Source organism: Arabidopsis lyrata (assembly GCF_000004255.2).
Source record: "Arabidopsis lyrata subsp. lyrata unplaced genomic scaffold ARALYscaffold_5, whole genome shotgun sequence".
In the NCBI taxonomy this organism is placed as follows: Eukaryota; Viridiplantae; Streptophyta; class Magnoliopsida; order Brassicales; family Brassicaceae; genus Arabidopsis; species Arabidopsis lyrata.
Window position 1 is genome coordinate 10,995,944 of NW_003302551.1, and position 27,140 is coordinate 11,023,083.

Sequence of the window (27,140 nt, forward strand, 5' to 3'; positions counted from 1 at the left end):
TGCTCCTTTATTTTTACTATTCAATGTTAACTACAAATGTCTTCTAAAATAATTTTTTATTTAAAAGAATTCAAAACTAAAAATGTAGTTAAAATTGAGCAATCAAAACTACTATATATATATATATATATATATATATATAATTTTGATAGCTTTATTGTTAAATATATATATTTTAAATTTAGTATTATGAAGTTCAAATTTTTTACTTTTAACCAATGTGGGCTACGAATAATTTTTCGATCTCACTTAAAAATGGTATTGGGCTTTGCAATACCGAGCCCACCGTAGAAAAGTACATTTAGTCTTTTAATGAATCATTGTCCCCTTTTGAAACCCTAATCTTTTGTTGTGACACATATTCTCGTCTCTCCTTCTCCAGTCCTTGCGGCGACGCAAGAGGTAAATCCTTAATTTTTCAGTATCTTCTTGAAAATTCTTTTGAAACCCCAACCTTTTGTTGTGGCTACATGATTTATTATGGAGTTCAAATATTTTACTTTTAACCAATGTGGGCTACGAACAATTTTTCGAAGTCATTTAAAAATGGTATTGGGCTTTGCAATACCGAGCCCACCGTATAAAAGTACATTTAGTCTTTTAATGAATCATTGTCCCCTTTTGAAACCCTAATCTTTTGTTGTGACACATTTTCTCGTCTCTCCTTCTCCGGTCCTTGCGGCGACACAAGAGGTAAATCCTTAATTTTTCTGTATCTTCTTGAAAATTCTTTTGGAACCCGAATCTTTTGTTGTGGCACATTTTCTCGTGTCTCTTTCTCCACTCCTTGCGGTGACGCAAGAGGTAAATCCTTAATTTTTCAGTATGTTCTTGAAAATTCTTTTCTTTTCTCCAATTTATCGAGTTTCTTGAATTTATTCTGTACTTCGTCCAATATATTTTTGTTAAAAGCAGCAAACAAAATCTACATATTTTAATTCAATAAACTTTGAGAATTCCTATCATAAAGTAATACTCAATATGGAGATTAAAAGATGTGAGAATTTACATGTTTTTATCATTAAGGATGATTAGAGTATACTCAGAAAAAATAAACTAGATGTTGGCTTAAAATATTTCAAATTTTTTATTTTAGACCAATATTTCATTAATTTATTTTGTTATTACCACTACAAGAATGATATTTTGTGTCACTTATTTATATATATATGCATCAGTTATAATGGATGCAAATTAGTTTTTACATCACTTAAATAAGTGACTCTGAAAGTGATGATGCAAATATTTTTCATTAGTTGAAATAAATATTGACATTGACTATTTGTTAACGTAGGTAATTTAAACTTAATGGAAGTCAACAACGGTAGAAGAAATGTAGAGATGAAATCAGAACACATCCCTGACTGGACTAAGCTGAATTTGGATTGTCTCTTCGATATTTTCTCAAGGCTGAGCATACAACAAAGATGTGTGGCACCAATGTTGGTTTGCAAGACGTGGATGAACGTGTGCAAAGACCCGTTTCTCAACTCGGTCTTCGATCTTGAAGGTTGGTTTCTTTCTTCCACCGAAACGAGCAATCGGTGGACTTCCAAATTTTCTGAAAAGGTCGACTCAATCCTCATGTCTGTTGCTGAATGGAGCGAGGGCGGTCTCAAAGTGATCCGAGTGAGGCATTGCACGGATCAATCTCTCTTGTACGTCGCTGATAGGTACGTCTATAGAAAATTCTAATATTCCCTATGTTTGCTTGATTCTATGAAAGATTTGATTGAACTATAGTAAAATTTCATACACTGAAAGTGAAAACATTTTTTAAAAAATTTATAAGATATATATAGGTCTTCCACTTAGAAAATTTATTTTTAGCTGAAAACTCATGATTCTTGATAGATTACTATATAGAATTTGAGAATATTTTGGGTATCCAAATATCTTACCAAATTCTATGTTCAATAATCTGATTTGTAGATGTCCTAATCTTGAGGTACTTTGGGTTAAGCATTGCCCAAAAGTTACAGATGAATCGATGGGGAAGATAGCCTTAAAGTGCCCTAAAATCATGGAACTTGATATAAGCAGCTCTTATGCACTTACTCGTGAGTGTATGGGAGTGTTTGGTAAGAACTGCAAGAATCTTCAGATTGTGAAAAAGAATTATGTGTATCCAACCGAGGTCTCGAGGTTTGAGTCTCATGAAAACTATATGGAGAATCTATCTATCTTTACTTTGGGGAATATTGATGCTTATGTGATTTCGAGATACATGCAACATGTTAAGCACCTGGAACTTCGATTCAGCACAATGACTGATAAAGGGTTTGCCTCTATTTGTAAACATTGTGTAAATCTAGAGTATCTAGACTTGTCCGGGTCTCCGAACTTGACGATGGATGGCGTTATTAACGGTATCTCGATTTTGAAGAATTTAAAGGAGATCAAGAAGCCAAATTCTACAGCTTTCTTTTTCATTGACCTCTTATAGTTTTGTGTTAATACTATTTTCTTGCCTTGGTTGAATTTGAAAATGTCAGTTAAATTTTTCTTTTGGGGGTTCCTTTATCTTTTCTTGTAATTGGTTTCTAATTTTACAGCAACACTAAACTATTACAAATTTATCAAATTTTGTAAGAAAATGATTGTGTTCTACTTTCTTTGTTTCACAAAAGTTTAATTATCTTTATAAACAAAGTTTTCTCTTTTACAAATATTGTTGTCTTAGAAGTTTAATGTAACTTTTTGGTAACAAATTAACTAATCACTCTTGTTCAAATTAATACACAAAGTAGAGTAGACAAACCGACACAGGTTCAACTCAATTTTTGACCACTACACATAATATCATTAGAAGAAGATGAAAAAAAAAAATACTCAACACCAGATAATAAGAAAGGTTGTTAAGCCCATTGGCCTAGTAATCAAGAATTTAAAAGCTTTTATATTAGAGAAGTTCAATAATTATAATGTGGTCTTTGTATAATTGTATTGTGGTTTCGCGAAAGGATGTAAGAGTGTGTTCTAAGTATTTTTTCAGAAAATTATTATGTGAGAATCAAGAAGTGGATATGAAATATTTCCAACATGTAGAGAAAACAATTCGGTATGTATAATATGTGATTAACTACACTCATATTTCTCGATGTATTACTGTATTCTAATATCTTCAAAATTTTCAACTACACTCATATTTAAACACATGATTAAATTATCGGATTTCTCGATGTAATTTCAGCATCGGAGGAAGAAGAAGAAAACATGGAAATTAAATCTGGAGATACAACATTATGACTTATGAGTATATATATAAAAAGAAATGATCCTATATACACAAATTCCACTTTTGTCTCAAAATAAAAAAAATAGATACAAATATTTATATGTGTATAGATGGAAATGATCAATATAATATATTATATGCAAATTACACAAACTCTCATATCTATTTACCACCCTGCACTAGCCATCCTCCGAATCTTTCTCAATTTGTCTCCTTTCTTCTCTTTAGTCACTTGTTTGCTTCTATTTATTATCTGCATGCCATTCGTTAATTAATTATAATTAGTTTTTTTTTTAGCCTGAAAAATTCCAGATAAAAATTCATAGAAATCCATTTTTTATAATAATTTTATGGTCGCTAAATTGTGAAGTAAAAGATCACTTGAAAAAAAAATCGATTTCGATCCTAATTTATGAAGAAAGTTCTTACTTTAAATAGAAACCCCTAACCCATCAAAGCTTAGTTATTATCACTAAAGTTTGTTAAACCAAACTAATATTTATATTTGTTAGATACTGATATTCATACTTTATAATGCTCTTTAGAAACCGATGCAAACTCCTATGAAGTCAACTTTGAATCCAACAATATGACATATATAAATCCAAAATGATGTATTTGATAATCCATATTCGTTAAGTAACCGTTTAGTACATATGGAAATTGGAGTATTATTACCTCTTGCCTTCTTTTCTTTTCATTTTCCTCCTAGCAAAAAGTAATAAATTCAAAATGGTTGGTATGATTTTTTTTCCAAATAAGAATATAGCTTAATTATATTAGTCGTTATAATAATGTTTTATCGAGAAATTACCACAATTTCCTTCAGCTTTGTGTTTTCTTCCGTGAGGTTGTTCAGTTCCAACTCCAATTCAACAGTATACGCCTATAACGAGTGAAACAAAAATTAGTCTCTAAACCGGATTTAACCAATGACCATAGTCATGTTATACAAAATCAGCTTCTATATCTTTTGGTCCAGACTCTGATTTACCTGTCTCCGGGCTCGAGACCGAGCCGCAGATTCACGGTTTTTAATCATCCGCCGTTGTCTCCGCTCCATCAAAATTTCAGGTGGACCATCAATTATCCGTTTCTTGATCCGAAAAGCATCTAAACCGGTTAAATACTGATTACTTCTCCCATTCCCGGTCATACAGCTTGAAGATTCCCCCAAAACCGAGTAAAACGGCCGGTTATCACTATAAACCGACCGGTTATCACCATAATTGTTTTGGTTCTGACAATGTAAACCAACTCCAAACTCCGGGTTATAACCAAAATCAGAACTCGACATCCTCATCGTTGTCTTCAATGGTTCTTGTACAACACCAGCTTTAACAAGAAAATCCTCGAGCGTGATCTCACCAAGAGTTTGTTGCCGGCGAATATCTTCGTCGGAGTTTTGACCGGAATTTGACGACGGTGGATGTTGTTGTACGCCGTTTTGTATCTCTAGCCAAACCTCGTCCACGGTTTTCTTGCATAAAGGCACGGGGAGGGACAACGACCCTTGACGTGGAAGCACCGCCGGTTTCTCTCGGTCGTGGTGGGGCCCACCTCTTCCGTTGTTGTCGTTTTCTTCAACGGTTGTCCATAAGTTCGCTAGGAACTCGTCCATGTTCATCGCTCCAAAGCTCTTACCACTTTTCATCTGAATTTCGTCAAGAGTTAGTGACAAAATCGAGTTTTGTCTCCCTACCGGTTCCTCCTCCGACAGAAACGTTTGCATCTGCGGTTGTGTTTGGATTTCGTGGTTGTTGTAGACGTGGAAGGTCGAAGTCTCGGATTCAAAAACCGACATCGTTTGGAAAACCTATAAATCTTGAAATATTAACATGCATTCATATATCAATCTAAGAGTATAAAAGTGACATAAAAAGATAATTTGTTACCTTGAAAAAAATTGTGTAATAAAGATGAAGAAGAACAAAGGAAAATAGTTAAGGATTGTGTCAGTGGAAACTGATACTTTTAAAAGGAAGAAGAGGCGGAGTTTACTATGGTGTATATATATGCATGCATGCGAGTGATATTTTTTTTATGAACAAAAAAAGAGTTATTTGAGTTGTGAAAAAGAGTGTAACTGCCAGAGCAAAAATAAAATAAGATGAAATTTATTAATTTGGTACGTCGAATCTGGATTCTATAATTTTCCTTTTGATTGACACGTTCATGACACTTGTCTCACAATTTCTGCTAAAATTCTTCTTGCGAAATTTTATCTTACTTTTACTCGTATACGGATTTTTACCTCATAGCTAATTGGCCAATCATATCATGGATAAATATCATCGTAAGCGTTTTGTATGAATGTCCAAGATAACAAAATAATTTATATTGTACACGTTTTTGAAATATCTTCTAGAAGTTTATTTTATATTATAAGCCTTAATACATACAAACAAATCAAATTAAAAGTATTGGCGTTAATATATAAATGCTGCTTGCTTTTCACATATTCTGCAGCTATTTTCATACTAGATAATGTCGGAGCAATGTGCAGAATTATATCGTTCAATTTTTTTAATATAAAATATATTAGAAACATGTTCTAACCAAAAAATAAAATAAATTTTCAATGTTGTTTTGATGTTGAAGATTGTTAATGGTAATTAATTCAAATTTTAAATCAGTTTTTAAATTTATTTTTATGCATAATAGAATTGAGTGATATTTTGCGATATTTTTGAATATTTTAAAATTATAAAATATCGTAACGGCTGATTCATGTATTTGATTCGACATCTGACTTTTTTTGTACACGCTAAAATAAATTAATATTCTAAACTGATAGTTATCCGAACTGGTACGAATATGGTATTGCATGGCAATTCGGGACACGGATAGGTTGGGTCAAGTAATCCGACAGAGTGGCCGCTAGACTTATGCGGCATCTCGCCTAGCTTCGTTCTTGCAAGCTTATTTCCGCCGAGCTTCGTCTTATCACATGAAGATTTATCTAGACCTAAGGACTTTTTTCATTGAGCTAGATTTGTGACAGTTTTGCGGAAAAAGATTTGTGGGCTGAAATACACCTTCAACAGTATGTTTAATAAATGATTAATATAGGTAAATTTTAATAATTTCAAATGAGGTAAAATAAAAATAATTTAATTTTACCAGCCAAAAAATTAATATTATTAATATTATCTAAATTCTCTCCTTATCTTGATAAATTTATTAAACACATCATCTTTAATATTTAATATTTTCATTATTTGTTGACAAAAGGAATGATTTAATTCAAATTTTTATAAGTTTTATATAATTAATTAATTATTTTTTAAGAATTCAACTGTTATCTGTTTAAATTCTTAGTTTTTTCTCCAAACTTCTGCTAGAAATTACCACTAATTTATGTGAAATTCAGCTAAATTTAAATTCATTCATTTTCAGCCATAGCAAGCATAATTTAGCGAATAATTTTTTTTTTTCTTTTATCATCATTGATTTTTAAAAAACTTTTCTGTGTTTCATAGGCTTGATTGATATGTCAGATAAATAGTAGAATAATTGAACAACTGAATAACTATTAGCAGAACGAATTGAACTGAATAAATTTTTTGCAAATTAATTATAAAACATTGAAAAGGTAGCTTTAGTGAATTAATCATGTGTTGTTTTTTCTACTTGTATTTGTAACACACTAGTGGTATATAGTGGAAACACTTTTCCAAAACGTGAAATTTTTATAAAAATATTTTGAATAGTAGTAATAAATAGAGGAACCATATATTCAAAACGTGGATACATTCTTTCCTAAGTAAATAATGATTAAACAATATTTTTGTGAGATTAGTGTGTTGGCAGTATAAAATTTTATTTTGATATGTGAAATAAAATATTTTATTTATAAGAATTTAAAACCAAAATGATAGCTCAAGTTTTAAAACTCGAGATTACCAAGTCCATGGAAACATTAATCTAGTGTTTAAGGGTCGAATCCAAAAATAAATAAGAATAACTTAGTAAATATAAGGAAAAATGATTAAGCTAAATAAGTAATTGTTTTCGGGGTTTCTACGTACATACTAAGCAAATGAAAGCATAAAAGACCATTTTATTTTTTGTTTTTATTTTTTAACATCTAATAGACCATTGTATTTATGAGTCTAGTTTGAGAGAAAATATGAGTCTATAAGATGAATGTTGACTGTATTTATAAAACATTCAACTTCGTTAGCATATTTTTTTCACCAACTCGACAAAAAGGGGTTATTACGGATTTTACCATTTTTCTTAGTGACATTTATGGATTTTTCCATTTTTGTTAAAATCTTACGAATTTGCCTTTTTGAGTCAATCAGTTGGCTATGAGGCGAGGGCATATCAACGGATCTAAATCCTTGAAAACAACTCATGATTTTCGAGAGAAATTGTCGTAGCTACGAAATTTACCTTTCCGTGTAATGGATAAAATAAATATGTCATAGATATGAAAAATTCATAAGTACATATATATTTTACAAATAAGAGAATTCGACTTTTGTCAAACAAAATCAAAGAATCAAGCAAGAAAACGAAAAAATTTAAGAATAGTGACTTAGTCTCTAAGCTGGCTCAATGATCACATCTTTTGGTTTGTACATTGGGAGATGTTCTCCTAAAAGAAGTGATTTTAAAATCGCATCGCATACACCGTCGTAGTGCACGATCAGGTGGCCTCCTTTAGGGACCTCATGGTACCTAATCCACGGTAGCTTGCGGCACAAACATCTTTGCAGCTGAAATGGCATCACTTTGTCTTCGTAGCCTTGCCATATGTGAACAGAAAAAGAGCCCTTTTCGGGTCGAGACAGAGACGGGTCCGGTAGGTCGGCCGGATCGAAGTCCCAGTCGCCGAATGCCACCAAAAAATCGCTTCTCAGTGTCTCGAAAACGCCGCGTTCTCGTAACTTCTCCTGTGGACAAATGTGGATACTATATGAGTATTCGTAAGTTGACTAAGCAACTCCATTTTTTCTTTCAAGATATCTAGTTCTGAACTAATATCACACTTTGTAATTGAAATAAGTACAATTTAGAAAAATCATGAAGGCTATCAATTTAATTTCTCTACTGTTATAATACATCATATTGGACTTATAACCGGGCCCAATAAGCCCATCAGGGTTATTCATTATGTACTCTAAAACCCTAGGTTTATATGCCTATATATATGTATCATTATTCATGGAATGGAATGAGATAACAATAAGTTTCACAACACGTTATCAGCACGAGTTTGCTCTTAACAACCCTAACCCTAAAAATCACAAAACACTGTTCACGCCGACACTGTTCACGCCGACACTGTTCATCGACACTGTTCACCGATACTGTTCATCGACACTGTTCGCCGATACTGTTCACGCCGACACTGTTCATCGATACTGTTCATCGACACTGTTCATCGGTACTGTTCATCGACAGCGTGAGTTACCGAGGTCTTAAGCTCCCGGTTCAATTCGTTCAACCCCAATTGGTGAAAGGTAAAAACAAAACCTTAAAAGCTTAAAGATCAAAAACCTTGTATTACTTAAACCTAACACTCAAAATCGAAAACACTAAGCCATGGCCGAAATCTTAAAACCTAAATCAAATCAAATCCAAAACCGCAATTTTCGTGTATCCCCTAAACCGGAAATCATTCTCGGTTAACTCCTAAACCCGAATATCAAATCGGTTCATCGGTTAAACCGATTATCAAACCGGTTCGAAAAATAATAACCGGATCTCAATCTGGGTAAACCGGTTCAAACTGGTTATTCTAAACCGGAAATCAATTCGGCCCAAACCGGAATCTAATATTCCGGTCCAACTTTAAACCATTAAACCGAACTTATGTTCCGTATCCTTAAAATTTACGATTCCCGAGAAATTAAACCGAACTTATGTTCTGTATCCTTAAAATTTACGATTCCCGAGAAAGTTTCCTAAAATAGAAACTTTCCTCAAATAGCAAATGACTCAAATAGAAACTTTCCTCATTTAGAAAGTTTTCCTCAAATAGAAACTTTCCTCATTTAGAAAGTTTTCCTCAAATAGAAACTTTCCTCATTTAGAAAGTTTTCCTCAAATAGAAACTTTCCTCATTTAGAAAGTTTCCCTCAAATAGAAACTTTCCTCATTTAGAAGGTTTCCTAAAATAGAAACTTTCCTCAAATAGCAAATGACCCGGAATGAAAACTTTCCTCATTTAGAAAGTTCCCCAATTTAGAAACATTCCTCAAATATAAAGTTTGCTCAAATAGAAACTTGCCTAAAATAGAAAGTTTTCCAACTATTATTTTAACAAACCCCTAATGAAATTTCAAATGTCAAACATTCCGAAAGTCGAGTTCGAGGCCCTCAAGGTCTCCGGTGAAAACTATCTCGAATGGGCCCTGGACACCAGGATTTTCCTCAACTCAAAGGGACTGGGTGAGTGTATCAAAGCGGATAACACCGCATCTGATAAAGACCGGTCCTAGGCGATATTTCATATCCGCCATCATTTGGCCGCAAGCCTCAAACAGCAATATCTCACTCTTGAGAACCCACTCGAACTTTGGGTGGTCCTGAAAAAACGGTATGATCACCAGAAAATGGTGCTCTTGCCACAAGCCAAGTTTGACTGGAAGGAACTCCAGTTCCAAGATTACAAATCTGTGGATGACTACAACTCCGAACTCTTTCGGATAGTTTCAATCATGAAACTATGTGGTGAAGAGGTGTCTGATAATGATCTCCTCGAGAAAACATTATCCACCTTCCATACCCAAAACATTATGCTTCAGCAGTAATATCGTGCAATGAAACATACATTGTACGAAGATTTGTTATCTTGTTTGCTCTTGGCCGAGAAAAACAACGAGTTGTTAATGAGGAACAGTGCCCAGAGGCCCCCGGGATCGGCTCCAGTACCAGATTCCCACAAAGAATCCTACAATGTCCAGCGAGACAGATCCTCAGATCGTGGCCGTGGACATGGGAATGGACGTGGAAAGCGTGGATGCAGAAATGGACGTGGCAACCGACATAACCTCGGTTATTGTTCCGGTAAGGGCCGTGGTATCTCTAAACCAAACCGCCCTGCCCACCCAACCAATCAGTCTGCTTGCACCAGATGCGGAATGTTCAATCACTGGACAAAGAACTGTCGTACTCCCAAGTTTCATTGCGATTTGTATCAGAAACATGGGAAAGCACCTGCTGAAGCTAACATGGCCCAGCAAGTTGATACTGACGACACCACCACCGAGCCGACCGATCCCATGGACTACGAGATCTCAGATCTCCTCGATTGATTCTATCATCTGAACACATAGAAACCCAGGGTGAAGGGAACAAAGAATCCCTACTGATCACTAAGATCACACTTGGCCATAAACAAGTCCTCGAGACTATACCCGCATTATCTACTGGCCTTTACTATGCTAAGGTCAGTATGATTGAGGCTAATAATGCTCTCAAAGCCCAATTCCAAGATTACACTATTTGGCACGACCGGCTTGGTCATCCCGGTACGACCATGATGCGTAAATTAATCCAAAGTTCTCAAGGACACACCCTTCGAGAAAACCGAGTCTTCCCTCAGCACCTCATGTGCACAGCTTGCTCCCAAGGGAAGTTGATCACTCGGCCTTCACCAGTAAAAGTGTCCAAAGAGACATTGCATTTTCTGGAAAGAATCCAAGGAGACATCTGTGGTCCCATTCACCCACCTTCTGGGACATTCCGGTACTTCATGGTACTAATAGATGCTTCGACCCGTTGGTCGTATGTATGCCTGTTGTCTTCTCGGAACCAAGCTTTTGCTAGGTTGTTGGCTCAAATCATCAGATTACGAGCCCACTTTCCAGACTTCCCACTAAAGACTATACGTCTTGATAATGCTGGTGAATTCACTTCCCAAGCGTTTAATGATTACTGTATGGCCATGGGGGTGACCGTTGAACATCCTGTGGCACATGTCCATACTCAGAATGGACTTGCTGAATCATTCATTAAACGAATCCAATGGATTGCTCGACCATTACTCATGAGGTCGAAACTCTCGGTCTCAGCTTGGGGACATGCAGTATTACATGCTGCTGAACTAATACGCATCCGACCATCTAGTGAGCATAGATATTCCCCATCCCAATTATTACAGGGTCATGAGCCAGACATCTCCCATCTCAAAACATTTGGGTGCTCAGTCTATGTACCCATTGCTCCACCACATAGAACCAAAATGGGACCTCAAAGGAGGATGGGAATATATGTTGGTTTTGATTCTCCCACCATCATCAAATATCTCGAGCCGACCACTGGAGACCTATTTAAGGCCAGATATGCGGATTGCCAATTTGATGAATCGGTATATCCAACATTGGGTGGAGAGAAACACAAGCTGGTCAAAGAGCTATCATGGAATCAAACATCCTTAAATTGGTAAGATCCTCGGACTCTAGAATGTGATTCGGAGATCCAAAAGATTATACACTATCAAAAGCTAGCTAATCAATTGCCAGATTCCTTTGCTGACCCGAACAAAGTAACCAAATCGTACATACCAGCTTGTAATGCACCAGTACGAATCACTGTTCCAACGGGACAAGTTCAAGTTGCTACAGAGTCTGCATCACGAAATAAACGTGGCAGACCTCTAGGTTCCAAAGACAAGAATCCACGGAAATCAAAGAAAGGTACAATAGTTGAAACCGGGATTTCCAATATAACAGACATAGCGCGCGCTGAGACTCACTCTAATGAACCACCAGAAGAGGTTCGGGACGCCGGATCTCTAGGTTCTGACGAGATCGATAACAATGAGATCTCTATCAATTACAACATGTCTGGAACCCAATGGAACAGAAAAGAAGTTGACTTAAATGCTCTCTTTGCATACAAAGTAGCACTTGATATTGCGAACACGCAAGAGGATCTAGAACCCACGTCTATCATAGAGTGCACTCATAGAACAGACTGGCTAAAATGGAAAGAAGCCATAAACGTGGAGTTAAAGAGTCTCAAACTCAGGAATGTGTTTGGTCCGATCATCCGGACACCATTCAATGTCAAACCAGTGGGCCATAAATGGGTCTTTGTGCGTAAAAGAAACGAACTCGGTGAAGTCGTTCGTTATAAAGCACGGCTTGTAGCACAAGGATTCTCACAGAGACCCGAAATCGATTATGAGGAGACTTATTCTTCGGTGGTGGATGCAACTACTTTTTGATTCCTCATAAGTCTGGCCATAAGAGAAAATCTAGATTTGCGGTTAATGGATGTTGTCACCGCATATCTCTATGGGCCCCTCGACAATGAAATATACATGAGATTACCAGATGGCATAGAGCTTAAAGATAAGCATGCATCTCGAGATCAATACTGCATCAGGCTGAACAAATCCTTGTATGGACTGAAACAAAGTGGACGTATGTGGTATAACCGGTTAAGCGAATATCTCATCAGAGCAGGCTACAAAAACGATCCCATCAGTCCATGCATTTTCATCAAGAAATACTCAAACAAAGGATTTGTAATCATAGCAGTTTACGTGGATGATCTAAACATCCTCGGAACATCTGGTGAAATCTCCCAAACAGTCGACTGCTTGAAAGCAGAATTCGAAATGAAAGACCTAGGTAAAACTAAATTCTGTTTGGGTTTACAACTTGAGTACGTTAAAGGAGGAATCCTTGTGCATCAAGCGGCTTACATTGAAAAAGTACTCAAGCGATTCAATATGGACCAGGCCCACCCATTGAACAGCCCAATGGTTGTCCGGAGCCTAGGATTGGACAGTGATCCATTTGGTCCCAAGAAGGACGATGAAGAAATTCTCGGTCCAGAAAAGCCATACCTCAGTGCTGTAGGAGCGTTAATGTACTTGGCTAGTCACACTAGACCAGACATTTGTTTTGCCGTGAACCTCCTAGCTCGCTTCAGCTCATGTCCAACTCAGAGGCACTGGAATGGTATCAAACACCTCCTAAGATACCTTCAAGGTACTAAAGACTTAGGACTGTTTTACACTAACCACAACAAGGATGGACTAGTTGGTTTTGCTGATGCAGGTTATCAATCAGATCCGCACAATGCCAAGTCTCAAACTGGTTATGTGTTCACGCATGGAGGAACAGCTATCTCTTGGAGATCGATAAAGCAGACAATCACTACCACTTCATCAAACCATGCAGAACTTTTGGCCATTCACGAAGCCAGCAGAGAATGTGTTTGGCTACGATCCATGACTCAGCACATCCGATCAGATTGTGGTATGAAAGAAGATAAGGAGCCCACGGTTATGTTTGAAGACAACGCGGCTTGCATTGCTCAACTCAAGGAAGGTTATATCAAAGGAGATCGGACGAAGCACATCCTACCAAAATTCTTCTCAACCTCGGATTGGCAGAAGGATGGTACGATCAGCGTTCAACAGGTCCGATCATGCGATAACTCCGCCGACCTTTTCACCAAATCATTGCCCGCTTCAACACTCCGGAAGCTCATCCAACAAATAGGAATGCGTAGACTTAGAGATCTACGGTGATGCTCTAATCAGGGGGAGTAATGCGTGTTGTACTCTTTTTCCTTCACCATGGTTTTTCCCACTGGGTTTTCCTGGTAAGGTTTTAATCAGGCAACATTCCCCAGCGTATTATCGAGATCCCGATTGACCATCAGGTCCGGTTACTCCGTCCAAGGGGGAGTGTTATAATACATCATATTGGACTTATAACCGGGCCCAATAAGCCCATCAGGGTTATTCATTATGTACTCTAAAACCCTAGGTTTATATGCCTATATATATGTATCATTATTCATGGAATGGAATGAGATAACAATAAGTTTCACAACATCTACCTCTTTATGTTTTTCTCATTAAAATTCTGGTGGAAATTGTCATAAACAAATTTAAGTAACATGACTGTTGATAATCGAAAGGTTAATTCAATGAGTAAACTATATTTCTTCCCCATAGATACTTATTCTAATCACAATTTTTTTTGGGTCGTGTACAAATCACTATGATATAAATTATAATAAGTAAAACTCTTAATTAAATTGTTGAAAATGGATGGCTTGATAATTTGGTCTCCTAGATCAAAGTCATGGATAAATATTGGGTGTACACTTGGTGATATTCTAAAGGAATATAGCGGAAAAAGCTCTAAGGGATTATAGTCTTCTTGGTAAAGAGTAATATTTACCTTAGTGAGCATTGGGAAGCCTTTGGTGTTGTGCTTGAGGACTTCGATGTCTTGGTCGTTGAAGTAAACAGGGTTTTTCTCTAGCATCGAATTAGTTGTAGAGAATAAGTTTTGAGTCACCAACCACTTCAGAAGTCCCGGAAAATAGTTAGCGACCCAAACGGACCATTTCACCACTTCTCTTCTGTAGTCATTTTGCATCAGACTCTTTGGAATCGACGGCCACCGGTAATTCACCATCGGAGCCACCATTGCCACTCCTGCTAACCTGTTAAATGTTATTTATTTATGAAAATCCACAATTCTGATAGTAGTATAACAAATACATAATTCTTGTAGATTTGTTTTTTTTTGGTGGCAAATTCTTTTGTTAACGGCTAATGTGTATCAATGGGTTCAAATCATGAAAAGTAAACTACTCACTCAGAAATGGTGAAATCAATGTACTTACTACGAGTCATGTCTGATTGATTCTAGATTTGTTTTTGTATGTACTAGTAAAAAAGTAAATATATTTAAATCTGAAGTTTGAACCAGACTAAAATATATATGCCGACAAAAAAAAGGAACCAGACTAAAATATTTTCAACTAGGCCAAAAGGTGTTTGACTATTTAGTTGAATAGAATTCTGGTTGCAAGGAAGAAAAGAAAACGATTATGTTCTATTTTGAAGATTTTAAATCTAGAGCAATAAACCCATTGAGAGTCCATTAATGATTCTGAGCTTTTTTTTTTTTTTGCCGTCTAGATTTATTATTAATTGCAAATTATGAGAACTGTTACATAGACGATTCTACAACTGACAATTTCTGCCGACCCTTAGTAGATCCACGACAGACTACACTTCCTTCTTCATGATTTTGATGAATACCTTCAATGATCCACGACCTAGCGACACTTCCTTCTCTGCGTAGAATCCTGGCGCACGGCTATAATTGTACATCGCTGGAGATCTCCTGCACACTTGCCTCCATTAATCTGCAAATTTGTTAATAAATCGCAATATCTGGGACTCGAACCCCAGACCTCTTAGTGTAGAAGCATTAATCAACCTTTGGTCAACCAATGGGCCAAAGGGGCTTCCACAATGATTCTGAGCTTTATGTCAACAAATATTAAAAACCAATTGATCCTACAATATGAATTTGAACGTCCTGTCTGACAATTTATCCAATCTTCAAGCAACTATTTTTGCAACATATGGGGCTTGGAAGATTTGTAAGAATTCTAAATTAATTTATAATTTATTTATTGGATAAGATTTATTTACCTTTGAGGAATATGTTTAAGGCAACTCCAAATAGTGTATGAACCCATTGAGATTCCAATGAGATAAAACCTGGATCCGATCTCTAACCGATCCGCCAGTTCTTGAACATCGTGTGCTTCGCTCTTCAATGAACGTTTCGGATTCGGGTCACTCTCTCCGTAACCAGCTCGATCGTATAGCACAAAGTATATCCCAATTTCATTCACAAACTCCTGAGATTATAACTAAAACAAGCCTTATTAGTCTTCAACCAAATCTTTAACAACATCTCCTTTTCTAATTACTTTTAATATTCCTTTTATTGGTGTACTCTTTGGAAAATTGAAAATAGTTTAGCTTTTCAGACATCTATTTTTTCAGACATTCCAAATTAAAGATTACAATTACAAAATCATATATGATAAGTCAGTTTCTTGAATCCAAAATACCCAAAAAAGAAAATAGGAAAAAGTGTTGTTTTTTGCCAAGTCATTTTCAGAAGATTTAAAGTCAAATTTGGATTAAGCACCTTTATCAGAGCAACACTTAGAAGAAAGAAAAGAAAAGACACTGAGAGTTCTTCATTTATACTTTAATTGCAAAATTTGAAGCACATAATTGGGATCTATACAAATTTTGAAAACATGACTCATAAAAAAGATATAGGAATCAAGAAGATCGAGGAAATAGAGGATTAGTGTATACTTGTGAGACATTGAAGTTCATATCTTTGGAGCTACCAAATCCATGAACAAGAACGATGATGAACTTTGCATCATCCTTGGGGACACCTCTTTCCTTGTAGGCCAAGTATCTACCATCGCTTAGTTTGATTCTTCCTTGAGGATCCTCCATTAATTGTCAAGCAAGAAGAAAAACGAAGAAGAAGAAGAATATATCAAGCATTAGGACAAGGAGGAAAGGTAGATCTAGCTGGAATTATTAGTAGATCATCATTATTCTAATTATTAAATTGTTGAATAGTATTATTTGATTTTATTAGCAAAATTGGTTTTCCCTTATTGGTTCGATTATGAATCTTTTAAATAGAATATTTCAAGAATCACTGGAATATTCGGACTGCTAATCTGAAGGAGAGAAGCGAGGGGGCCAGAGAAAGAAAGGACGATTTTACGAAAATGATTTGTTAATAATATTTAACTTAATATCTATAAGCTTTTGCTATTTCTATTATTCTGTATAATTCGATGAACACATACATATTCACTCAAATCAATAGTCATCTTATATATAGTGTTAAGTGTTGCTTAGGCGGTTTCGTAAATAATGGTGCCCTAAAAAAACACAACTGTAAATAATGGTTTATTCTCGGTAAATTGTCTAGAATTTTTTTAAAGTTGTTTTTTTTACGTAAATAATGGTGAGTAAAATATGGTTTTATTCGTGTTTGATTGTGACATATTTAATTAACTTACTCGTTTATGAAATGTATTGATTATAAAAAGTATTAAATGAATAATTATTACGTAAATATGACTAAATTAATGGTAAAAAATGATGAATGGTGAAAAATGTTTATTGTTTTGGGTGGAAAATGATGGTTTCTTTGGATGTAAACGGGTCCAAGCCAAACAATTAGGCATAAGCGCGACGGTCCATAGATCTTTTGTTAATTTTCAAAAATTAATCTTGTAAAAACAATTACAAATAAAATTAGGCCGCAAAATTCAAAACGATTTAACTTTATTTTAAAAAGCCTTAAAAATAGTCACAAATATTTAAAGTTTTCACATTTCTTACTTAAGTTAGGCCCATTTCAAAAAGGTAGATTTATTTGTAAAACCTAATGTTTTATAAATAGGCCCAAATATTTAAAATTTTCACAGGCTTTTTAGTAAAGTGGGTTGGGGTTGAATGTAAAATAATGAGTGGGTTTTGACTTGGTAATGATGGCTACATATTAACGGTCATGATGACCTAACTGTGCTGAATCGTTAGTTCGAGCGTTGAGATGACCAAAATAGGCCGAACCATGTGTTTAAGGGTCGAAATAGGCCAAACCGTGTGTTTGAGGGTCGTGATGACCAAACCAGATGATCAAGGCAGTGGAATGCGTCTAAACCGTGGGTTCGAGGATTATATGACCAAGATTGGCCGAGCACAAGGGTTTGTCACTAAATGACCTAGAGGTGTAGCCAATTTGAAAACAAGAAAATGTGATAATGCTTTTAAGCTAGTTAAGTCATTAGCAAACATCTAACATTGGGAGTTGCATTACCAATAATTATTATCCTTTTTATTGAAATAGAGACTTAACACAAACAATTGTAATTTGTATTTTAGATTGCAAAAACTTAATCGAGAATCTTAGAAAGAAGTCGAAGAGCTCTTTGTCTCCAAAGGTAGGGTTTTTATTCTTCTCACATATCAGTTACACAAAACACAAACTCTGTCTTCCAAATTTGTCACATTTAGCCCAAATGTTAAAGTCTTTTCTACTTTGTCTCTCTGCTAACAACGAAAAATTAGGGTTTTTAAAAGAAAATTTTACCGAATTGAGGAAGAAAAATTAACCTCGAAATTGACTTCATTCTCTCCTTCACCGTTTCAGTTCTTTAGTATCTTCTCTCTTTCGTAGCTTTCTGGGTTTTTGGTTTCGTCCATAAATTCGTGTTTTTGCTGAGTCTCTGTAACTTCCTTGAGCTTGTTCATGGGTGTGATCTCAATAAAGTTTCTGTCTTGAATCTTGGTTTTTCTATTTTTCGATTTTAGTTCGAATTGGGGAGAAGAGAGATGATTGCGGAGAAACCCTCTTGGGTTAAACATGAAGGGGTACAGATATTCTCCATTGATGTTCAACCTAATGGAGAAAGGTTTGCTACAGGCGGTGGTGACCACAAGGTCAGTGCTTTATGTTTCCAGATGAGTTTGCTATTGTTCTGTAGTTAGTTTGAATCGAAATTGAATTGGCATTCGATGTTTTGATGGCTAGTTTACTTGATTTCTTGATCTTATATGAGTATGCTGCTACTTTTAAGATTCTATTCAAAGAGTTAAATTTTGTGGTTCTTGCATTGCTTAGTATGTACATGTGCAGTTCTTGTATCTTATTTTGATTTGGTGATGCGTTCTTTGAACTTTGAGAATGTCTATCCAACACTATGAATTGTGGATTTAGTTTACTACGCCATCGCTTGAGTTCTTCTTGGTTCGAGTGTAGGTAAGGTTTGTAGCATTTGGACCATGTCACTGACATAGCCTTGTTTATCTTTTCCCTCAGTACTGAAACGGGTTGAGTTTGGGTTTAAAAAGTTAAGAAGTGGTTTTCATGCTGTTAATACTCAGGACTGTTTTTGCTTTCATTGTTTGTAATCGTCGAGTGAATGAATACATAGCTGAACCTTTCTCTTATTTGGGATTAGTACTTTTAGTATCAGTAATCGTAATGTCTAATATGAATATAGGTGCGGATATGGAACATGAAGTCTGTTGACAAGGATTTGCAAAACTTAGATACAAAAGAGAGGCTTCTTGCAACTCTTCGTGACCACTTTGGGTCAGTCAACTGTGTTAGGTGGGCCAAGCACAGTAGGTATGTAGCATCTGGTTCTGATGATCAAGTTATTCAAATTCATGAGAGGAAGCCTGGTTCAGGCACCACTGAGTTTGGTAGTGGAGAAGCCCCTGATGTTGAGAACTGGAAAGCTGTAATGACTTTAAGGGGACACACTGCCGATGTGGTAAACGCCACTTTGCTTTTCTATATTATCTTATAGTGGTAATTTCAGTATTATGTAATAACTGAGGTTTTTTTTTTCTAATTATCCTTGAAGTAGGTGGATCTTAATTGGTCTCCAGATGATTCGATGCTGGCTAGTGGGAGTTTGGACAACACAGTGCATATTTGGAATATGCGCACTGGTATGTGCACTACTGTTCTCAGGGGTCACTTGAGCTTGGTCAAAGGTGTAACCTGGGATCCAATCGGGTCATTTATTGCTAGCCAATCGGATGACAAAACTGTGATAATATGGCGAACAAACGACTGGGGCATGGCTCACAGAACAGATGGTCACTGGGCAAAATCGGTATGCAGTATTTGTTTAGCAATTCTGTTAGGATGTATTTACATAAATGAAATGACTTTATAAAGGATTTGAATAGTGATTCTCACTCTGTTATTTGAAAGTTATTACTATTGATTCCCTGTTCTCTCAGGACGTTTACCGCTAATATGATGTGCTAATTTTTATTTTTATTTTTATTTTCTAGCTTGGATCCACATTTTTCAGGCGACTTGGGTGGTCCCCGTGTGGCCACTTCCTTACTACTACTCATGGATTTCAGAAGCCGAAGCATTCTGCTCCAGTTTTAGAAAGAGGGGAATGGTCTGTAGCATATGACTTCTTAGGTCATAGTGCTCCAATCATTGTAGTTAGGTTCAATCATTCAATGTTCAAAAGAATATCCTCTAGTACCCAGGAAACTAAACAAGTTGGGTGGAGCAATGGAACATCAAAGACAGGGGGGAAAGATTTGCAGTCATACAATGTTATTGCAATGGGGAGTCAAGACCGTACTATAACCGTATGGACAACTGGAAGTGCGCGTCCTCTTTTTGTTGCGAAGCATTTCTTTGGCCAAAGTGTTGTGGATCTATCATGGTAAAGTTTTCCCTTTTTTTGGCCAGAATCTACATATTCATGATTTCATGATTTGCAGTTATGTCTCCATAATGGGTTTTTGTTTGTGTCTCAAAAGTGCATTGGGTTTTGCCATTTATTGGTTTTGCCGTTTATGGGTTTATTATGTAGTTAATTTAGGATTCGTATATGAAATCCTAGATTTCTTTTCTAGGGTCATAATTAATCTTCTAAAACATAAATGAAGAAAAGTCTGATTTTTAATCATATATTTACCTTCGGAAATTACAGGAGTCCAGACGGATATTCACTTTTCGCATGTTCCTTGGACGGAACAGTGGCGATGATTCACTTTGACCCAAAAGAACTAGGCGTCAGGCTAACCAATACTGAACTTGACGAATTGAAGAAAAGTCGATATGGAGATGTCAGAGGCCGGCAAGCAAACTTAGTTGAGAGCCCAGCCCAGTTATTACTTGAAACAGCCTCGACAAAGCAAGCCGGTAGTAAGAGGGCGGCATCGGATGTTCAACAAAATGAGGTGACAACAAAACCATCTGCTAGTGTGGAGAGTACTGCAAAAAGGCGTAAATCGCAAGTCGATGATCCGAATAAGGCAGCAGAGGCTACTGGTCACACATTAAATAAAGCATCAACCTTAAATCGGGTATCTAGTCCTGTGAATCAAAAAGTGTATAGAAGGCCTGACGGAAGAAAGAGGATCATTCCTGAAGCTGTTGGAGTTCCCCAACAGGAGAACAATATCACGAATAATGGGCAATCTCATAATTTTCTGCCTGCTTCCGCTGCTGCTCCTAGTAAGGGAGATAGTGGAGATTTTCCTGTGGAGATTAGCAATATAGATTTGTCCGGGAAAGAGATAGTGTGCAGGAACCCTGATCTGAAAGAGCGTTCAAGGATTACAGCTCGTGCTACCATTACTGAGAGCCTTATTATTGAGAAGGTTCCTGGAACCTCTGGTAGAGATGGAGTTTTAAATGTTGAGCAATCTGTAGGTATAAAAGAATCTTCTAGCACAGATCTGTTGATAAGGGTATTCGATTGGAAAGATGGGGAAGCCGCACCACCTGTTTGCTTAGAAGCTTGTCCAAGGGAGCATGCTTTGGACACTGTTGGTGCAATAAGTACATCTATGGTCAAGGAAACTGAGATTTCTTGCAAAAAATCAGGCGAAACTCTTTGGTCTGATCGGATTATAGGGAGAGTCACTGTTTTGGCTGGAAATCCAAATTTTTGGGCTGTTGGATGCGAAGACGGAAGCCTCCAGGTAAGAATAATATTTTTGTTGCATTGATTTGAAGTCCCTGTGTGTCATTATATTTGACGAAGAAAATTTATAGATCAAAGTAGACCATGACTCATGGTGCTTTCCACTTCGGCATTTGGTGTTATTGATATCATTCCTATTAAAACACCTACATTTATTATTTGGATTTTAATAGCATCTATCCCTCTCGTTGTTGATATTCTGAAATATTTTTCCTCCACCAATTTAATTCCATCGGAGTCACTTAACTTTATACCAATAGTAATATTTGTGTTGGGACCTGATCTTCATAGGAAGTGCCTAGTTCAGGATCTGAGGCGATAAGTATATTAATCTCTTGGTGAAGCAATTTCTGAAAGACATATATAACCTGAATGCGATGTGGTTCTCGGTATAATATGTGTTAACATGTTTACTCTCTTTTTTTTGAAGGTGTACACTAAGTGTGGAAGGCGTGCAATGCCTACAATGATGATGGGGTCTGCTGCAACATTTATTGATTGCGACGATAGCTGGAAATTGTTACTTGTAACAAGAAAAGGATCTCTATATGTATGGGATCTATTCAATAGGAAATGCGTTCTCCATGACTCTCTATCTTCTTTGGTCTCTTCCAATGTCAATTTATCTTCCACAGTAGAAGGTATGCTCCAATACTTGAATACATTGCTGGCTTCTAATCGTCTAAAACGTGACTCTTGAAACACTATATTATATTTTGAAACGGATGGGATGGGAAATTCACTAAAAAGAATGAAGAACTGGTATTTACTAATTTTCTCTCATGGGTGACTTTGTAGTTGAGATAGTAACTTGGTTTTTGAATGAGATGTTATTGGTTTGGACTTTTATGCTTACCTAGTGGAATCTGTAAAATGAATTAACCTTGTGTCATCAGTGATGGGATGAGCTCTGCTGATACATTGTTGCGATTTTGCAGGTACGATAAAAGTGATATCTGTGAAATTATCCAAATCTGGTTCACCACTTGTTGTTCTAGCCACACGTCATGCATTCCTCTTCGACACGAGTCTAATGTGTTGGCTGAGAGTAGCTGATGACTGCTTCCCGGCCTCAAATTTCAGTAGCTCCTGGAATTTGGGCTCAGCTCCATGCGGCGAGCTTGCTGGTTTGCAGGTTGATGTCAGAAAGTACATGGCTAGAAAGCCAGGGTGGAACAGGTTGGGCTTGTCTTCCATTTTTCTTATGCCAGCCCTGAGATCGACCACCTATTCCAAGTCCTTAAAGAAGCTTATTTCATTTTACAGGATAACTGATGATGGAATGCAAACGCGTGCACATTTGGAATCTCAACTTGCATCTTCTCTTGCACTTGAGTCTCCTAATGAATACCGCCAGTGCCTCCTTGCCTATGTGAGGTTTCTAGCAAGGTCTGTGCCCTTTGCTCATATTTTAGTAAATAAGGATTAAGTCTCTCATTTGTTAAAATCATCCAAGCTAGAGGGATCTTTGGAGGTTTATTGGCTTTGCGTGGGTTTAACCATTGTATACCGAGGAGAAAATATTTCTCAGTTTCAGATTCTGTTTCGTTCTCCAAATTAACAATGAACTGCTATGGGGTTACTTTAATTTTTGATTTTCAACTCTATCATATTCCACCTACTTAAGGTCTGTGTCTTTGTCTGCAGAGAGGCAGACGAGTCCAGATTACGAGAAGTCTGCGAGAGCTTTCTTGGACCTCCAACTGGTATGGCAGAAGCAGCATCTTCAGACACAAACTTGTCCTGGGATCCTTATGTTCTGGTAAATACTTTGTCTTGATCAAAACCTAACCTTTTCCAAACCAGAATACTCCAAAATTCCTTTTAATTTCCAGGGTGTGAAGAAGCATAAACTTTTGAGAAACGATATTCTCCCTGCAATGGCGTCAAACAGAAAAGTACAGCGTCTACTCAATGAGTTTATAGATCTCTTATCTGAATATGAAGACGCAGAAACAGCAGATCCTGCCCCCAAGGGCTCGACACCTACCATGAACTGTGGTGGAGCCCCATCTTCACTTGATCAAATGGGCTCTGATCCTCCAGCCCTGACAGCTACTACCCCTATGACAATAGACAATGACAAACCAGTTTCTGTGGCGAATTCAGCGGCTTTGGAGATAGGTGTGTGTGAGAAACCGGGTTCTGAAGACCGGGATAGACAAGACCAGAACTCAAGAGACTCGGGCTCTTGAACTTCTCTCAATGTTTTTTTGTATATCAAGCAAGCTCAGAGAGCTGTGTAAAGGTTCTCAGTTAGGCGTTGTTAAAGATTGATAACAGAGAAAAATGATGAGGTGTAACAGAGGGATGTTGAGAGTCTCTCAGGTTAGTTATAGAGTGACCCGGTTAGTGTCCCATTATGAGTATTTGGTTTAGTTTTCTTACTTTTCAAATTTAACAATATTTTGTATCAATCGATTTATGTTTTTTTTTTTTTTTTTTTTTTTTTTTTTTTTTTTTTTTAATTACCATTCTAAACTACAATGTTTCTAAATTTACCATATACTAAAATCATTCTTCAAGGTCAAGGCAATTCTTATTTTAAGGTGAAAGAAAAATGTGAAATGTAATGTTGGCCAAGGTTCCAAAGCTCAAGATGATTGATTCTCATTGTTTTTGGGATATGTTGCCGTTCAAACAAAGTGCTTAACGAAGAGACAATCAAAGCGAGCAACATTCTTCTGTTTCAGGTATCTCAGTTTATGAATACTTTTGGGGAGCCTGGATCAATCCGTGGACTGATCATCATTCCATTGGATCAAAGCACACACTAACATAAATTTGGTAGATAAACAAAGGATTTTAATCGACCAAAACTTCCCCAACACTTGAGGAAGAAGATGACGTGTCCAAGAGTTTAGTTAATTAGTGGGAATGTGTTTCCTTGCCCACGTTTCACGTTCTTAGTAGGTAGTTTATTTCTTTTGTATTTAAGCATCATGCATCGTCTATTGTGGGAAAAAAAGAAGAAAAATTGTCTAAGAAACTTGTGTGTTTGTGTTGTTTTTATGAGCAATTCTTTTTGGCTTTGAAGAGTGACCAAAATTAACATTGATTGTTAACATAATATACGATGAAACAACGAGAATTCAGTGATGATAGGCAAATAGTCACTAAATCCCACAACAAAGCGGCAAAGAATAATGTTATTAGATCATCATGAATAGCTACAATGCTAATGTGAACAAGACGTGAATTTCTTATGCGTTCAACTCTTATATAGGCCATAAATTAATATGGTTGAACAACATTACATAGTCCCGACCCAAGAAAAATAAAGGCCGGTGGGCCAATAAGGTTTTTGGTGTTTTACTATAACAAAAATTATTTTCCAAATGTTGGGCTCTTTCAGAATTATGTTTTTTGAAAGAGGGGCATTTACCTTTACTATCTAAATTTTGGATTACATATAATTTTTTGAACAAATGTTGGGGAGGGATTTAAAATCTTAGTCCGTCACACCCATTGTTTTCATGTTCGATCTGAATCGTCTAATTCGATCGGTTAATCCGCGACCCTGACATTTCTCCAGTTTAAGTTTAGAGCTAATATTCGACAATTTTAAAACCAAAAAACCCACAAAAAATCCGTCATTAACCCTTCTCCTCTCTTGTACGGTTCCCTAATTCTATATGAATGAATGAATCTGTTTGTCCAAAAAAAAAAAAAAAAAACCCGCAAACTAGTAAACCGGTTGAACCGGGGTATCAGTAAAAAAAAAATCATTTGATTTTGGAAATAAAATATAGAGTTTTAGACGTTTAATGTATTCACTATTCAGTTATTTTTAAAATTTTTTTTCAGTTCTTCGTATTCACTATCCTATTATCTTAGTTTTGTTTTTACGGTTTTAGTTTGATTTAAAATTTTAATCAGTTTATTATAATTGTTTAATTTCATATTTGCTAAACATAGTATAATTCTTTTTATTTTTATATTTATAAAACTATTTAATCTCTATAAATATTAAATATATTAAACAATTTTCACTAATTGTTCCGTGGTTGAACCGAGTTGATTTATTAACCGACTGACCTAGAAAGTAAGTCCAGTTCAACGTTCGGATCGTGTTTAAAAATATTGGTCGCACCCTTGCCCACCTTCTATGGGCCATGTCTAGGATTACACATGGAATATTATTTTGTTTGTATTGGTTTGATCGGTCTTATGCATGTCAACTAAAATATGAACAAAAATTTAATTTTTTTTATTATTATCGTCTCGTCGGCTTCTTCCAATTTGTTGTTAAATTTTTTTTTTTCTGCTCCTCCCCACCATCCCCTCACCTTTTTAATTGTGCGGCGAATATTCGTATGGTCACAATTGTATATTTGGTACTGAAGAAAAAGTTAAACTAGGTAAGGAGGACTAGGGGATGTTGGGTAAATAGGACATTATAACATATATTGCTTGATAATATGTTCCAAAAGTGAGTTACTTCTAACTGGAGATGACAAGACATCATGTAATATCCCATATCATATTAGAAATGACCGTGAAAAGTGGTCTCAACATGTCAAATATTGATTTTTAGAAAATCTGGGAGTTATAGGAAGTTTTCAATGTTTTTGGAAATGGCTGTGAAAAATAGTTAAAGTCATAGGAAAAACATGTTTTCAATGTCTTTGGAAATGGCTTTGGCCATATGATAATTAGTACCAAGATTTAGGGAAAAGTATGTTTTTGATATTGTATTCGGAAATCCATAACATTTGGTAATAAAATAGATTTGCTAAGGAAAATTAAGGAAACATGCGAATGCAAGAAAAAAAAACTCAACAGAGATTATTTGGTTACGAAGATTTTTCTTTTTGAAATTAGTTTTTCTGCTTCGAATTTTATAAGATAATATTTTTTGTTTCTTTTAGTTTAGCAAGTCACCATCCTACTAGATGAGAAATATCAAAGTAATTAACTTCTTTACCTACCAACTTTCTTCAAAATAGGTTTTTAATGATGAACGACCGACCATACCAAATGAACAAATTTAGCAAACACTCGTTATGTTTCAACTACCCATTAATTAAATTTCCATAGTGACATTTCTATGAATTCACATATAATTTTTAAACATATGTAAAGTACTTGTCATTTGAAAGGGATTCTGAAGTTTGTTTTCAAATTAAAAAATTTCAAGACTTATACTTCTATGTGCACAGTTTACTTTAAATTTTCCATTTGTATATTCATGAATTCATTTTTAGAAATTTGTTAGATAAATTTTGATACTACCAAATTATTTTTTTATCAATTAATTATATTATTAGTTTATACATTTTTGTGGTTGACTCGTTTTTGAACTATTGAATTTTTGTAATCCAATTAAATTTTTAAGGGCTGCCTGTAGGTGGCACCCTATACTATAGTCGCTTAAGTAGGATCTATCTGTACTTTTGTGCTCTGCCCAATTCAACCTATACTAACTAAACACTTTATAATTCCACATATTCTCTTAATTTCTCCTATTTCAACAAATTCAATTAAGCTAGTCAATTGCGTTTTAAAATCATGATTTCGCGATTGTTGTACCGCGGTTAGATCAAAATCGAATTTTAATTAGTTGACCCGACTACAATGCTATAACCCGAAT

General features: G+C 35.9%; 4 protein-coding genes across 6 annotated transcripts; 2 read left to right on the top strand and 2 right to left on the bottom strand.

The window, feature by feature from the left end:
* Positions 1 to 768: 768 nt before the first annotated feature.
* On the top strand, positions 769 to 2,610 carry LOC9313409 (putative F-box/LRR-repeat protein 19). The gene is made up of 3 exons (XM_021026670.1): positions 769 to 804; positions 1,295 to 1,673; positions 1,933 to 2,610. Exons 2-3 carry the CDS (start codon positions 1,309 to 1,311, stop codon positions 2,444 to 2,446), a joined length of 879 nt encoding a protein of 292 aa, XP_020882329.1. The 5' UTR covers positions 769 to 804; positions 1,295 to 1,308; the 3' UTR covers positions 2,447 to 2,610.
* Positions 2,611 to 3,161: 551 nt separating this feature from the next.
* LOC9311729 (ABSCISIC ACID-INSENSITIVE 5-like protein 1) lies at positions 3,162 to 5,240 on the bottom strand. Its single transcript, XM_021026667.1, has 5 exons — positions 5,134 to 5,240; positions 4,233 to 5,054; positions 4,053 to 4,124; positions 3,917 to 3,946; positions 3,162 to 3,491 (listed from the first exon to the last, which is right to left on the bottom strand). Exons 2-5 carry the CDS (start codon positions 5,040 to 5,042, stop codon positions 3,405 to 3,407), a joined length of 999 nt encoding a protein of 332 aa, XP_020882326.1. The 5' UTR covers positions 5,043 to 5,054; positions 5,134 to 5,240; the 3' UTR covers positions 3,162 to 3,404.
* Positions 5,241 to 7,640: 2,400 nt separating this feature from the next.
* On the bottom strand, positions 7,641 to 17,327 carry LOC9313410. 2 transcript variants are annotated; one of them, XM_021026668.1, is made up of 4 exons: positions 16,359 to 17,327; positions 15,675 to 15,886; positions 14,404 to 14,671; positions 7,641 to 8,142 (listed from the first exon to the last, which is right to left on the bottom strand). In XM_021026668.1, the coding sequence occupies exons 1-4, from the start codon at positions 16,506 to 16,508 to the stop codon at positions 7,792 to 7,794; spliced, it is 981 nt and encodes a 326-aa protein (XP_020882327.1). In that variant the 5' UTR covers positions 16,509 to 17,327; the 3' UTR covers positions 7,641 to 7,791. The 2 variants fall into 2 exon arrangements, with proteins under 2 accessions (XP_020882327.1, XP_020882328.1); XM_021026669.1 differs by having other exon boundaries at positions 7,648 to 8,142; positions 15,675 to 15,898.
* Positions 17,328 to 17,978: 651 nt separating this feature from the next.
* LOC9313411 (protein HIRA) lies at positions 17,979 to 23,983 on the top strand. Of its 2 annotated transcripts, XM_021025792.1 has the most exons (11): positions 17,979 to 18,016; positions 18,387 to 18,515; positions 19,079 to 19,354; positions 19,451 to 19,702; positions 19,887 to 20,278; positions 20,549 to 21,545; positions 21,978 to 22,188; positions 22,486 to 22,726; positions 22,814 to 22,936; positions 23,195 to 23,309; positions 23,383 to 23,983. In XM_021025792.1, the coding sequence occupies exons 2-11, from the start codon at positions 18,408 to 18,410 to the stop codon at positions 23,740 to 23,742; spliced, it is 3,075 nt and encodes a 1,024-aa protein (XP_020881451.1). In that variant the 5' UTR covers positions 17,979 to 18,016; positions 18,387 to 18,407; the 3' UTR covers positions 23,743 to 23,983. The 2 variants fall into 2 exon arrangements, with proteins under 2 accessions (XP_020881451.1, XP_020881452.1); XM_021025793.1 differs by having other exon boundaries at positions 17,987 to 18,515; positions 19,448 to 19,702.
* Positions 23,984 to 27,140: the final 3,157 nt, after the last annotated feature.

Excerpts from the sequence above, each read along its gene's own strand:
- LOC9313410 (XM_021026668.1), bottom strand. The coding sequence starts at position 16,508 with ATGGAGGATCCTCAAGGAAGAATCAAACTAAGCGATGGTAGATACTTG. Across the intron at positions 15,887-16,358 it reads TGAACTTCAATGTCTCACAA|GAGTTTGTGAATGAAATTGG; the intron begins GTATACACTAAT and ends TTATAATCTCAG. Across the intron at positions 14,672-15,674 it reads CTTAAACATATTCCTCAAAG|GTTAGCAGGAGTGGCAATGG; the intron begins GTAAATAAATCT and ends AACATTTAACAG.
- LOC9313409 (XM_021026670.1), top strand. The coding sequence starts at position 1,309 with ATGGAAGTCAACAACGGTAGAAGAAATGTAGAGATGAAATCAGAACAC. Across the intron at positions 1,674-1,932 it reads CTCTTGTACGTCGCTGATAG|ATGTCCTAATCTTGAGGTAC; the intron begins GTACGTCTATAG and ends TCTGATTTGTAG.
- LOC9313411 (XM_021025792.1), top strand. The coding sequence starts at position 18,408 with ATGATTGCGGAGAAACCCTCTTGGGTTAAACATGAAGGGGTACAGATA. Across the intron at positions 22,727-22,813 it reads AGAAAGCCAGGGTGGAACAG|GATAACTGATGATGGAATGC; the intron begins GTTGGGCTTGTC and ends TTCATTTTACAG. Across the intron at positions 23,310-23,382 it reads CCTGGGATCCTTATGTTCTG|GGTGTGAAGAAGCATAAACT; the intron begins GTAAATACTTTG and ends TTTAATTTCCAG.
- LOC9311729 (XM_021026667.1), bottom strand. The coding sequence starts at position 5,042 with ATGTCGGTTTTTGAATCCGAGACTTCGACCTTCCACGTCTACAACAAC. Across the intron at positions 3,947-4,052 it reads CAAAGCTGAAGGAAATTGTG|GAGGAAAATGAAAAGAAAAG; the intron begins GTAATTTCTCGA and ends ACTTTTTGCTAG. Across the intron at positions 3,492-3,916 it reads AAAAGAAAAGAAGGCAAGAG|ATAATAAATAGAAGCAAACA; the intron begins GTAATAATACTC and ends AATGGCATGCAG.